Source organism: Staurois parvus, unplaced genomic scaffold (assembly GCF_062004578.1).
Source record: "Staurois parvus isolate SC_StPar_1 unplaced genomic scaffold, SC_StPar_1.0 ptg000548l, whole genome shotgun sequence".
Lineage (NCBI taxonomy): Eukaryota > Metazoa > Chordata > Amphibia > Anura > Ranidae > Staurois > Staurois parvus.
Genome location: NW_028318344.1, coordinates 9,649,636 through 9,663,607, shown reverse-complemented (window position 1 = coordinate 9,663,607; position 13,972 = coordinate 9,649,636). Strand labels below are relative to the sequence as shown.

The 13,972-nt window shown below is 40.0% G+C and overlaps 1 protein-coding gene across 3 annotated transcripts in view; it reads left to right on the top strand.

Annotated features, from left to right (window-relative positions):
* Nucleotides 1-13,972, top strand: part of BAIAP2 (BAR/IMD domain containing adaptor protein 2) — a 207,228-nt gene that overhangs the window by 69,273 nt on the left and 123,983 nt on the right. For all 3 annotated transcript variants that reach the window (XM_089690996.1, XM_089690993.1, XM_089690995.1), the window contains one exon: nt 1,956-2,031. In XM_089690996.1, coding sequence (XP_089547122.1) covers nt 1,956-2,031 — 76 coding nt within the window. The remainder of the gene's footprint in view (nt 1-1,955; nt 2,032-13,972) is intronic.

Genomic DNA, 13,972 nt, shown 5'->3' with positions numbered 1-13,972 from the left:
GCTTGGCAGGGTGGCGATCAAAGCGCTGGTGGGGGCCCTGAGAAGAGGAGGATTGGGGCTGCTCTGTGCAAAACCATTGTACAGAGCAGGTAAGTATAACATGTTTGTTATTTTTTTTAACAATCAGCCTTTAGTATCACTTTAATGTGTTGGAAGATTTTTTAAAAAAGTTATTTACAGTTTAACCAATAACAAACAGGCATTCATGAAACAAAAAATATTCTGTCGTATTAAAATCTGCTTGGATATAGGTTGGGCAGAATAGAATTCCTTTTGCAGGTGGATCACATTTGTCTACTTTTCTTCTCATGCTCACCTCTTCATATAGAAGTTGGTAACTGACATCATTTTCATTTGGCCATATACCTTTCTTGGGTTCTTGAGCATTTGGATCACAGATGTACTGAGCACCCAACAAATGACAGCAAATGAATTTGGATTAATTAGGATATGTATTGTATCATGATTTAGCCTCCTGTTGCTTTAGGAACAAAGTAACTCCTTATCTCAAAGAGATGTTAATCACTTTTATTAAGTCCTATGGTTCTAAGGCAGCCATAATTGTGAAAAAATGCCTGTGTCATAATCTATACTGTTTGTTTTTATGTAATGCGATTTTCCTTTTCTAAACGTTAGAAACATTGGCAAATAAACTTTATATTACTGACCTCAAGGATTTTTTTTCTTTCCTATACTGTATCTCCCTTGTGATGTCTTGCTGGTCTACGTGCAATCTTTCAGAGAAGACATAGTTTCCATGAACTGGGCTGGTGATGACCAATAAACCTGAAACAGCTGTATGCAGTTTGGAATTAATTACTTTGTAAGATTATCTGTAGCTGTTATCTGTACTGAAAACCAATGCTCCAGCACTGTCCCAAGCTTCCTCCTCTATCCTGCGGTGCCAGTGCTCCTTGGGCAGAATGACAGTCACCTTATTTTTTCTATTTCCTGTGACCCTGTCCTGTCACTAATACACTCCCTGGGAGGAGGCTGTAATACTACAGAATAGGGTGGTGTGTATGTCTGAGTGAGTGCTGCCATATATATATGGTGGCTGCAATCATTTTTCTTTTCAAGCTTTGTCACCTTAGGACAAGAAGTATGGCAGGAGACTTATGGGCATGGTCACCATGATGTTGGGTGTGATGATGTTGACATGTTTCATATGCTGGACAAATCAGACTTCATCAGGATTTTGCTGTATGACAAGATTAGACTACTTGTGTCCACACCACCAAGTGTGGGAAAACTAAAAAAAAAAAAATATACATAATTACCTGCTGCAGCATCACTCCGATGCTTCAGCTATCCCCTGCCAGTTCTAAGCCCAAGAACTGAGTGTTCACATGACCACTGATTGCTTAGTTCTCAGGTCCACTCTGAGCAGAGAGCAGTGACTGTTTGCTATTGCAATAAAAGAAAACCTCACCTAAAATCTTGTTGTCTATGTTCCCACTAGAGAAATGTCCTTTCTGTTTTTGTCCCACTGATACCTGTTACCAGAACAGAAAGTAAGGACATTCTTTGTTCAACAAGGGTACAGACAGCAACTAAAATCTGACAAAGGTTCTGACTCGTGACACGCTACACATCCAGGAAGATTTCTCTGCTTACTGGACGTCTCTCTGATAAATTGGTGGTTTGGTCTGCTCTACAGAAAGCTAAAAAGATCATTGGTTTCAGTGGTTACTTATCTGAGAGGTGGATGTTTCTTATTTCTTAAGCAACCTCTAACAGTCTCTGGAGGAATCCTGGAGGTACCCTGGTTGAGAAAGGATAATATACAGTATGGAAATCATAAGACTGGCTAAACAGACTGAAGTTAGGAGACTGGCACAGTTCACATACTGTATCATTCATTTTATTTTGTATTGAGCTGTCAGCCTGTTGTGCTCATGTTACAAGATCTGGAGAAAACGCAATGCCTAATGCACTTTATTTCTCTTCCACAGGTTATATTAGACCAATTCAACCCAAGTTTAAAGAACTTTGTGACAATGGGCAAACATTATGAAAAAGCACTTTCAGGTAATTTGGTAAAACTGCACTACCTGTAGCAATTTTAAGACGACATGTTTATATTTCTGATACGAAATACTAATAGTGAGTCAATTATACTTTAAATGTGCCCCTACCAATAATATTATTAAGTCAAAATGCATGAAACACCAAACGATGAAAAAGTCTTTTGATGACAAAATCTGTTAGTCCGTGTTGTGGTGGGGTGTGGTTGAGTTCCTGCACCTATCCTCTGGAAAAAAAGCCTTGGCAACAGGAGGCTCTATTATATTATTGTACAAGGAATTAAAATCCACTAGGTATGGTAATATCCACACTGAAATCTCCTGTGAGGAGGATATTGCATGTTTCTATGAATTCTCCCTTAATTTCCTATCAGTTTACTTGCCTAGATTAGATTCCCTTCCATAACTGTCTCATCTGCCGTATCTATCCTACAAAAAGGAACCACTAAACTTTGTATGAATAGCCTCAACATTTTTCTTTTAAACTGGCATTGCAGTCCCAAATGATATAACCCAAATGAACAACCCTAAATTACTCTTGCCATGTTTTACCACATTAGTGGTTTCTTCAAGGGCACAAAGTGCTAATAAAAGTGCTTAGTGCTTTGTTGTATATCACTATTCAAATGGATTGGCCTAAGTTTTAGTCAAAGAGAGTCTAAATTAAAGGCTAATTGCACCTTTTGGACCATATTCCATGTTACCCCAAATATATGCAATCTTTTCAATTCTAAATTGTCACATTCATATGACATTTCACAGATAGGGATTTTTCTATTTCCTATGCACATGTCACACTCCACAGGAACATGCTTTGCAAATCACTAGTGAATTATCACTCTAGTATCCCCCTTTGTAATGCACAGCGCTGAGCGAACTATCGGCGCTTTATATATACTATATAATAATAATAATAGTATAAATGTTGCAATCTGCACTGTTTTATTGTCACACTGTTGATAGTTTATTGGGTTCAGTGAGTATATCTATGAGGTTGTCAACATATACTGTACGCAGACAACATATATGTAGATGGAAGTTGATTGCACTTGTTTAGTTCAACTTGCATGTATTATGTAGCTTCTATGAAAATAAAGGTTTCTAGACTCTTTCAGTTATTTCATCATTGTAGCATCATCTATGGCTCCAGCCATTTGGGCCTGGAACTAGAATGTCTAGCGAATAGTCTAGTTAAAGTAGAATTCCATATTTAATTTTTCTTTAAATTGCTAATTTGGGTCAAGCTGGCCCACACAAACTATTTCCATTACAGTTCGATGTGGCAACTGTGTGTGCTGTAATGGACTGTAGTAATATTACATTCAGTAAGTGGAGCTGTGTTCCAGCAGCAGTACAGGTAACTTCCTGTCTGCTTTCTAATTTAGTTTTTGGCTCTGATGTACCCAACTGAGTAGCAATTTATTTTATAGGTCTGGTTGGTTCTCCCTAAGCCTAGTGGCTGATTGTGCCTGTCTGCCTCTGGAAACATCTTCCTGAAATATAGTAGGAGGGTTAGCCACTTGATTATAAATATATGTCTGACCTCAGCCAATCCAAGGAGGTAGATGCAGAAGGTGTGGCCGGGGAGCAGATAAATGTTTGGGACAGTCTATTCAGAGCCTGAACAGGTAAGGGATACCTTGGATATTTCAAGTGGCCCATTTGGGTGTGAGCTCTACATAAAGAGAGTTGGGCTGAGTGCATCTCCACCAGTGGTCATGGGAGTTCAAAGGTCAGTCTAGAGAAGCGAGATTAGGAGATGGAAGCAAGAGGTGAAAGGTGTGGATTAGGAATTATTCAGTTCATTGTATTTAAAAGTTCCACGTTAGATGTCTACGCAGACCCTGAGACCCATACTTATTTAAAGATGTCTAGTGTGTTATTTCTAACTGTTAGAAATTAAACAAGCTTAATTTCTCAGATATGAGTATACAAGTCAAGTGTGGTTAGTTCATGAGTCTGCTTGTGTTGGAAATCAATTAACCACTGCTTTTTACAACTCCTACTCATGGGTTTTTCTGCCACACTAAGGCTGCCCATACTATGAAGGAACTTCATCCAGTTCCTGATGAACCAGCCAAAATTCGCTAAGTGGGTGGCCCTGCTAGCCCCCTTCAATTCAACAGATTGATTGTTCAGTTGACTTTTGTAGAAGGAGCCTTCTGTAATTTTTTTTGTAGGAACAGCTACTTCATCCAACTAGATGCAGCCAGTGATCGGGTATCCTGAGAGCTGCCTCTAGCGGCTGTTACAATACAACTCAGCAAGAATATTCCTCTATCCGCACAGTTTAGTATTGATGTAGAAATGGGCTGATTGGCTGCAGCCACTGCTCACCAAAAGTTCTCCAGCATGTCACTTTGACAGAAGTTGATCAAATGATTGACTTCTGTTGAGCAGGGACAGCCATGGTCCCTGCTGTACAACCTGAATTTTGATCAGTTCATGGTCAGCTTCAGATTGGGCTGAGAGTGGCTGAGATGTACATTTCTTAAAGTTTGATTTATTTGTTTATTACAGACAATTCACTCAGTACTTTACACACCGTGGGGTGGATTTACTAAAGGCAAATAGACTGTGCACTTTGCAGTTGTACTCTGTAAAAGCAGTTGCTCCAGGGCTTCGTAAATGAGCAGAAGCTCTGCTGACTTCCATTTTCCAATCATGTGCAAGCAAAATTGCTTTGTTTTTATATTCCTTGCATGTGATTGGGTATTCTTTGCAAAGTGAAAGTTTATCCCATTTACTAAGCTTTGCAGCAAATGCATTTACAGAGTGCAACTGAACTTTGAAAAGCATACAGTCTATTTGTAGTTAGTAAATCAACCCCTGTATATCTTTTTAATTCTTTATTTAGGAACAGAAGCAGGGTTATAAAATACAACTTGGTGCTTACATAAGTCTGCTGTTACAGGCACAATACTATACCATAACGGGAAAGGCACATTTTTAATAGTTTCCTATGCTAATGTGCCATAATTAACTATTGAACTGAGCCCTAATTATAAATCATAATTTTTGGCAAATAACAAATCTATACTGGACAAGGGTACGTTTCCCTACGCACCATCTGGCCAACTGATCAATCTAAAATATAACCTTTATTCAAATATATAAAAAATGTATGCTCAGCTGTAATTAATGCCTATTGAAGTGGAATGTACTGCGCACACCAATATAACTGGATACCATTGCAATTATTTACCTTCCATCCAAATGGTTAATAACACCAGACCAAATCCAGTACCATAGCATTTTAGATGACGTGATGGCATACAAAGAGGCACTGTAGTTTGATCACAAACCTATCAGCTTGAATATATAGTCTCTGTTAAAAAAAGTGGAGTTACCCCATGGATAAAATTAATTGGATGGTATAATCTATCTTGCTACAGATATGTAATATGGGTACACTCATCCACGGGCTTAAATGTCAGCCTCTCATGGATACGCCCCATACATCACCGTATCCACCAAATAGGCATTAATTACAGCTGAGCATACATTTTTTATATATTTGAATAACAGTTATATTTTAGATTCATCAGTTGGCCAGATGGTGCATAGGGAAACGCACCCTCATCCAGTATAGATTTTTTAAATTGCAATAATTGCCAGACTTTGCTAAATAGTTTACCTGGACACTTAACTGTCAATTGTTTCTGCAACTTTTTGCACTCTTTCTTTGGCTCAAAGTACTCAGTCTGTTTATAGCTGTGTCATTTCCTGAAGTTTCCGCTGTTCCTCCTGGGGTTTAAAAAATGTCCTACCAGAAGAGCTTTCTTTTGTGTAGACATAGTCATGCCAATTGCTGCAATGCAACAAGTTAAAGCCCTTTTCCACTTGTCCCTGTATTGAGAAAGGCTTTTGAGATCTCCAGAGGCATTGACTGGCTGAGCTCTTCATTAGTTTGTTTACTGCTACATTAAAGGATAAGGTCTGGTGTTCAGCCCATGTTCACGATACACACCAGCGCACAACAGCCCATGTTCACGATACACACCAGCGCACATGCAGTAAATTCATGCTGCGTGGTGTGAACAAGCCCTAAGTTCACCAAAAACGGATGACTTTGTTTTGGTTAGATCTTAGCTGGCTCGGCCACCTGCCATCTTGATAAAATTCCTGGGACCTCAGCAGGAAGATTCTGCCCTCCATAAAGAATCTGCCTTTAGGCGTGTGACCATCAAGAGATAGCTGAGTGGTAGGGTTGTCGATCTGAGTACTCCATTTGAAATGGCTGTAATGGTTAAAGAATAAAAGAGAGAGAATATACAGTTGTGTTCAAAATAATAGCAGTGTGTTGAAAAAAGTGAATAAAGCTCAAAACCCTTCTAATAGCTTTTATTTCCATACACACAAATGCATTGGGAACACTACACATTCTATTCCAAATCAAAACATGAAGAAAAATATATCAAATTTGCATTGTTCCTCTAAAAAAATGAAGAAAAGTGAATATTAGACTGTTCAAAAAAATAGCAGTGTTTGTATTCTTCTTTACAAATTCAAACATTCACTATATAAACTGAAAAATGTTTGAAGATTTTGCTTTCCTTTGAATCACTTAATTAATATTTAGTTGTATAAGCACTGTTTCTGAGAACTGCTGTACATCTGTGTTGCATGGAGTCAACCAACTTCTGGCACCTGTGAACAGGTATTCCAGCCCAGGATGATTGGACTACATTCCACAGTTCTTCTCTATTTCTTGGTTTTGCTTCAGAAACTGCATTTTTGATGTCACCCCACAAGTTTTCTATTGGATGAAGATCCGGGGATTGGGCTGGCCACTCCATAACGTCAATCTTGTTGGTCTGGAACCAAGATGTTGCACGTTTACTGGTGTGTTTGCTGTCATTGACTTGTTGGAACACCCATTTCAAGGGCATTTCCTCTTCAGCATAAGGCAGCATGACCTCTTCAAGTATTCTGATGTATTCAAACTGATCCATGACCCCTGGTATGCGATAAATAGGCCCAACACCGTAGTATGAGAAACATCCCCATATCATGATGCTTGCACAACCATGCTTCACTGTCTTCACAGTGTACTGTGGCTTGAATTCAGTGTTTGGGGGTCGTCTGACAAACCGTCTCCGGCCACTAGACCCAAAAAGAACAATCTTACTTTCATCAGTCCACAAAATGTTGCGCCATTTCTCTTTAGGCCAGTCAATGTGCTCTTTGGCAAATTGTAACCTCTTCAGCACGTCTTTTTTTCAACAGTGGGACTTTGCATTGGCTTCTTGCAGATAGCTTGGCTTCACATAGGCGTCTTCTAATTGTAACAGTACTCACAGGTAACTTTAGACCTTCTTTGATCTTCCTGGAGCTGATTGTTGGCTGAGTCATTGCCATTTTGGCTATTCTGCTATCCATTTGAATGGTAGTTTTTCGCTTTCTTCCACATCTTTCAGATTTTGGTTGCCATTTTAAAGCATTTGCGATCATTTTAGCTGAGCAGCCTATCATTTTCTGCACTTCTTTATATGTTTTCCCCTCTCCAATCAACTTTTTAATCAAGGTACGCTGTTCTTTTGAACAATGTCTGGAACGACCCATTTTCCTCAGAATTTCAGAGAGAAATGTACTGTAACCAGCATGTACAACATTTGCTGCCTTCCTTCCTTAAATAAGGGCAATAATTGCAACCTGTTTTTAAAAGAATGAATGGCCTCACTAATAGAACTCCACACTGCTATTATTTTGAACATGTTCCTTTCAATCAGTGATTCAATTACACAGAATCAGCAGCATGCATGTCATGACTGTTGGGTCTGTTGGATTTCTATTACTCTACTACACCTGCTAGTAAGTTATTTGCCACGTAGAAATATAATTTCCACCAAAAACAGTGATTGATCAGGTTAGTGATGTCTGACTGCTATTATTTTGAACACAACTGTACCTGTTGTTAGGATGCCTTCTTTTTTGTTTGCTTATCATTGCACTTCACTCCATGGACATGTTATAACCAGGGGCGGACTGACCATTTGGAAACTCGGGCACTGCCCAAGGGCACTGTCTGGGGTCAGTAGGGGGCCCCATGAGATGCCCCTGGTACCTTTTTCATAGGCTTTTTTGAGTTTGGGCAAGGACACAGGGGCCCCATGATCCCCTATTGCCTGGGGGCCCCATGAGTTGTCAGTCTGCTCCTGGTTATAACTATTTTCTGGTGTTTCATTACAGGGACATTGGAGAAGTGCATGTTAAAGGAAACAGCTAACAAATAGTTTACACGTGGCAGCTATATGTGAATTCCATTGCTAGCAATTCAGATATTGGAAACTAAGTGCATGACAGACTATTTGGCAAAAGACAATCTTGTACAGTCCAAACAATTTTAGATACTTTAGAAGTGTATTTTAAAAAAAATAAAAAATTCAAATTCCAGTGTGTTTTGGGGTAAGAGTTATGATTTATCAAGCTGAGGTTAAAAGTCACATATTGAGTAAATATTAATATTAATTTAACTAAAATTACCTAAACCACCCTTTCGCAGCCTTTTTAACATGGAGGAACCCTTGAAATAACTTTCTGATCTTGGGGAACCCCTGCTGTTAGCTACTATATCTACAGCTGATGGTACATTAGCATGATGGGGAGTGAGAAGAATGCTCTTTATATTTGTGGTCATTGGGAGGAATCCACTCCTTCCCCTTTACAGAAAACTTGAAAGACCATTGTTGTCTGTACTTACTTATCTGAGAGAACCTCTAGCAACCTGGGGACCTTGATAAAGGCTGATTAACTGGTTAATCAGGCTGAAAACTGTTAGGTCTCTTTCAGACAGGCAGTAGTTCTTACAGCTCTTTGAAAAGCAGTCTGCGGTGGTGGCTTGCTATTCACTTAGCTGGAGTGCAGCCACTGACAGGTGTACCTTGATGCCTGTTTTTTTTTTTTATACTTGTTTTTTTTTTTAATTGTCAAAGGGTAATTTTCCATTTTGGACCTTGCCACAGCTGTGAGCCAAGCGATTGGCTTGCAATTGATCAAAGTGGGTTTGGCAAGCAGTGCCACCCTTCAGACTCTGCAGCCTTAAAAATGCAGCAGCTGTAGAGTGCACACAGCCTTTGGGTGGCGGCTGGGGAGCAGTAGAGCCTGGTTCAGCTGCCCATTTTTAAAAAAATGGGAATATCCTCCTGCGCTTAATATGGATGAGTCCCTATCCTAACAGCTGCTATCACTCTGCCTTAACCAATAAGTAATAGAGTACCAAACACCAAAATAGTGAAGCGCTAAAATAAATCCCTATATGCACACACAATGAATATAATATTATCCAAAAAAATATATAAGTTCCATATACTCCAATGAAAATATATAACCATCTGTGGGATATCTATACATACAAAAAGATATATCAAACAAAAAAATATATACCTCATAAAGATAAATAAATCCGTGATAAAAAATAAATAAATAATAAATAAATAAAGTATAAAAACTCCTATGCCCTTAATTATTCTTCAAATCAATCAGTGATGTGAAATAAAAATCTGTGATTATAATATTCAAAAAATAAAATAATACTATCTATAATACATGTGACAACCTATAAAATAGAAATTCATAAACTGTGATTCTCAATCAAATTTACGTGATTAATAATTAATTGTGACAAACCCTGGGCTATTCCCAGCCCAGAGACACATCACTTCCGGTCACGTGGGGACGTATGTCCGAGCACAGCGGCCATATTTGTTTCCCTATTTACATGTGAATGCACCCATGGAATGAGGAGGATTGCGTTTTTCAATGAGAAAACACATGTGAGTGGAAACAGTATGTTATATGGAGTGTCTTAAATAAACGGTATTACACTATGGGAAGCTCTGTTTGTGTCCTATATGACGTTTGAGAGGAGGTGGAGTGGAAGTCCTGTGATTCCTTGCTGAGCTGCCTGGAAGCAAAGGATTGCCTGGAGGAGAGCTATAGCCTTGTGGCCCTCTGTGGGTCGAGGTGGGGAGGTGAGCAGGCATTGCTGCCATTGGAGGATTCCTTTTTTGAGCACTAGAAGTGAAGATCACTGAGTGTTGTTTTCACCTATTGCATGGACTTTTTTTGTTCATTTATGGACACATTTTTATATTTGATTATCACAAGATATAGTGGATTTAATATTTAATAGTTCGATGTAGGGTTTGTCACAATTAATTATTAATCACGTAAATTTGATTGAGAATCACAGTTTATGAATTTCTATTTTATAGGTTGTTACATGTATTATAGATAGTATTATTTTATTTTTTGAATATTATAATCACAGATTTTGATTTTGCATCACTGTTTTATTTGTATTAATACGGATTTTTATTTCACATCACTGATTGATTTGAAGAATAATTAAGGGCATAGGAGTTTTTATACTTTATTTATTTATTTATTATTTATTTATTTTTTATCACGGATTTATTTATCTTTATGAGGTATATATTTTTTTGTTTGATATATCTTTTTGTATGTATAGATATCCCAAAGATGGTTATATATTTTCATTGGAGTATACGGAACTTATATATTTTTTTGGATAATATTATATTCATTGTGTGTGCATATAGGGATTTATTTTAGCGCTTCACTATTTTGGTGTTTGGTGCCCATTTTTTACAAACCCCATCCCCAGCTGCCTGTGTGAAAGAGTGCTTAAAAATTCCAGAATAGGACCACAAAAGTAATAAGTATATACCTCCAGTGATATAGGCATATGGGTTCCATTGTTTGCCATTGTGTTCAGACTAAGAATGAACAAGATGCCTTCTCTGTAATGGGATTAACACCAGGGGTAGCAATTATTATAGTTCTTACCCCAATTCCAGAATTGTTATGTATCCATTGATCCAGGGGCAGCATAATGCTGTTTTTATTAACATGGACCTGTGTCCACTGGATTGTGTTCCTCTCTGATGGGTTTTGCATGCCAATACAAATCTATGAAAAGGGTCTTGAAGCAGGACAAATGCAGGTCAGCAGAATGTCAACTGTGGGTAAAATGCATCTGTCAGTGGGGAGCCTACAGGCGTGAGGAATAAGGAACGTATTACAGCTTACTCCTCTACCCCAATACCTAATGAGCAGTTACTCCTTGCAGTGTGGGGGGAGGGTACTAGGGGCAATTTTTTCCTTGCTCCCCAAGTTGGTCTTTATAGAGAATAACCTTAACTACTGAAGGAAAAAGTGCATGTGTCTTGAGGTGCATATTTCTGTTGGTCTATTACAATAATGGGCATCTTCTCTGGCCAGTAGAAATGTGCAAGATGCAGGAAGGGACCATGAAGGACAAGCAACAATTTCCTTTAAGTCCCCCACCCTTACCTTCACCAGCAGCAGGCACTCCCCTCTCTTTGCTCCAATTGGCTGTCGGGAGAGTGAAGAGAAGCACCTAATACTTCTGGGTTCGGGGAGCATGTGACTCACTCAGTTGGTATGGTCACAAACAGGGGCGAACTGACAACTCATGGGGCCCCCGGGCAATAGGGGATCATGGGGCCCCTGTGTCCTCACCCACAGCCAAAAAAAGCCTATGAAAAAGCCAATTAAAGGTATTAGGGGCATCTCATGGGGCCCCCTACTGACCCCGGGCCCTCAGGCAGTGCCCGAGTGCTCAAATGGTCAGTCCGCCCCTGGTTACAAATGTTTATTTAGCACCCTCCAAGTGAAGGATCTTAGTTACTTTTAGTTCTTGGCTCCTTTTGTAATTAAGGGAGTAGTAATTGTTTTGGCCTGTTCATGGTTTCACAGGCGTGGAGGTTGATTGATTCCTCCTGCATATGAAAGAAGCTTCCAAAACTTAGGAAGGGGGATTCTAAACAACCATCCTGAATATTTAACAGGTTCTAGCCAATCACTGAGAGAGTATCCAGTAGGGTGCTGGAATGGTGATAAATAGTCTGAGACACTGGAGAGCTTTCACCCTAGGAGGGTTCCATAGCTGGATGGGCTTCTGTCGTTAAGCAGCCCATGGACTGTACAGCTGCTCCAGAGGCCTAAGCGGTGGCAGGGCTGAGGGCCTGGATGGACTTGGAGCTAATTACAGAACCTCACCACAGGGGATCTGGTCTACAGAGATGCTGTCTCGCTCACTAGATTGTGTGAGGAGAAAGCTGGAAGGTGGCAGCTGTTCTACTTAGTATTTTGGAAACTGCATTGGGTACCAGCAGTTGTGCATCAGCACAAGGCAACCAGATGCCAAAAAGAAATGTCCTACAGTCTTCAGCTGTTGGGGCCTTAGACTATCAAACACCCAAAACTACCTAAGGAGAAGATTGTCCTGTAAACATGAAGCATTTTGGAGTATCCCATACCCCAATCCATCTTCTGTTAAAGTTTTCTATCAGCAGTATGTAGGCAGGTGCAGTCTGTTTTCTCTGCTGTAGGTGTAGCTCAGAATGAGTGGCATCACAATCTGGAGAGGAAGTCCTAGGGAAACCTGGTTTCTCTATGATTTCCTGGATCAACTGAAGCAATGTTCCAGTTGGCTACATAGTGGCCATGTGACCGTCGGTGGCCATCTTGGGTCAGTATGGTCTATTTAAGCCCCTGCCCTCTGGTTTTTGTGTGCATTTAGGGAGAGTGACCCTGCTTGAAAGTAACTAGCAGTAGGGAAAGGTTCATGGCCAGGAGGGACAGGCTAGGGAGTCGCTATTCTTGAAAGGAGCCTCCCCTCTTGGGACCAGACAGGCCAGACTGCACTCTCTGAAACAAATGCTGTTGGCACCTCTCCTCAGCCTCATCTGACTGCAATGATTGTGAGTTATTTCCCTAGCGGCACTCTCCCTTAAAAAGACATCCCCTAGACCACGGGTATCAAACTGGCGGCCCTCCAGCTGATGCCAAACTACAAGTCCCATGAGGCATTGCAAGATTGATAGTTACAAACATAACTCCCAAAGGCGGAGGCATGATGGGACTTGTAGTTTTGCAACAGCTGGAGGGCCACCAGTTTGATACCCCTGCCCTAGACTATATTGTTGGAGCTGGTGTGAATGGACTGGTGCTCACAGGGATGGGCATGCACAGATGTGGATCAGTGTTGTCGATGTTAGTGGGCAGCAGGCAACCTGCAGTAAAGGCTGTGAGTAGGACCTCCAGAGGTGACATTCATTGATGTACACTATATCACTTGACATGGATCCCTGTAGGAGACACTCATCACATGTATAGAATAGGTAATAGGACAGCACAAGAATGTCAGCTTCCTGTAAACCTGTTTGGATCTGTTTTTATTGCATTCATTAAGACTGTACCTTGGGGGAGATATTAAAGCTGTGTCTGTTTTTGGTATGTTGTTGTAAGAACAAGTGGAGTGAAAAATGTTTAAAAATGTATGGGTTGCCCAAAGGAACCAGACAGAGGGAGGAATTTATCAACATTAGGACAGACAGAATTAAGGAATGCTGCGAATGATAACTTTCACAGTTGCTTGGGCTCTCAACTAAAATGTCATGCCAACAAATGGCCGGTGTCATAACTGATCAGATGTGCAGTACCATGGCATCTGCAGATAAAACAGAAGCTAGCATGGCAGCTTCCATGACTGTAAGGAACAGAAGGGTTTAGTTCCACTTTAAGCTTAGAAAATGGCAAATAGAAGCTGACTGGTTGCCATACACAACTGGTCCAGAATCTGGCTGGTCCAGTTTTAATACATTTCCTTCAGATTCTTTGGTGGGTATTTACTAAAGCTGGAGAGGGCAAAATCTGATTCTGCTCTGCATGGTAGCCAATCAGCTTCTAACTTCAGCTTGTTCAATTAAGCTTCAACAATAAAACCTGCAAGCTGATTGGTTTCTAAAAAAAGAAAATGGCGGCACACTGGAGGCTTGATGAAAAATCTGAAAAATCTACCACTGATCTATAAAAAAAGGACAAACAGCAGAAGGACTGTGCTAGCTGTTAACACGTTTTACACAGTCATGTGCTTAATAATATCATGTTTATGA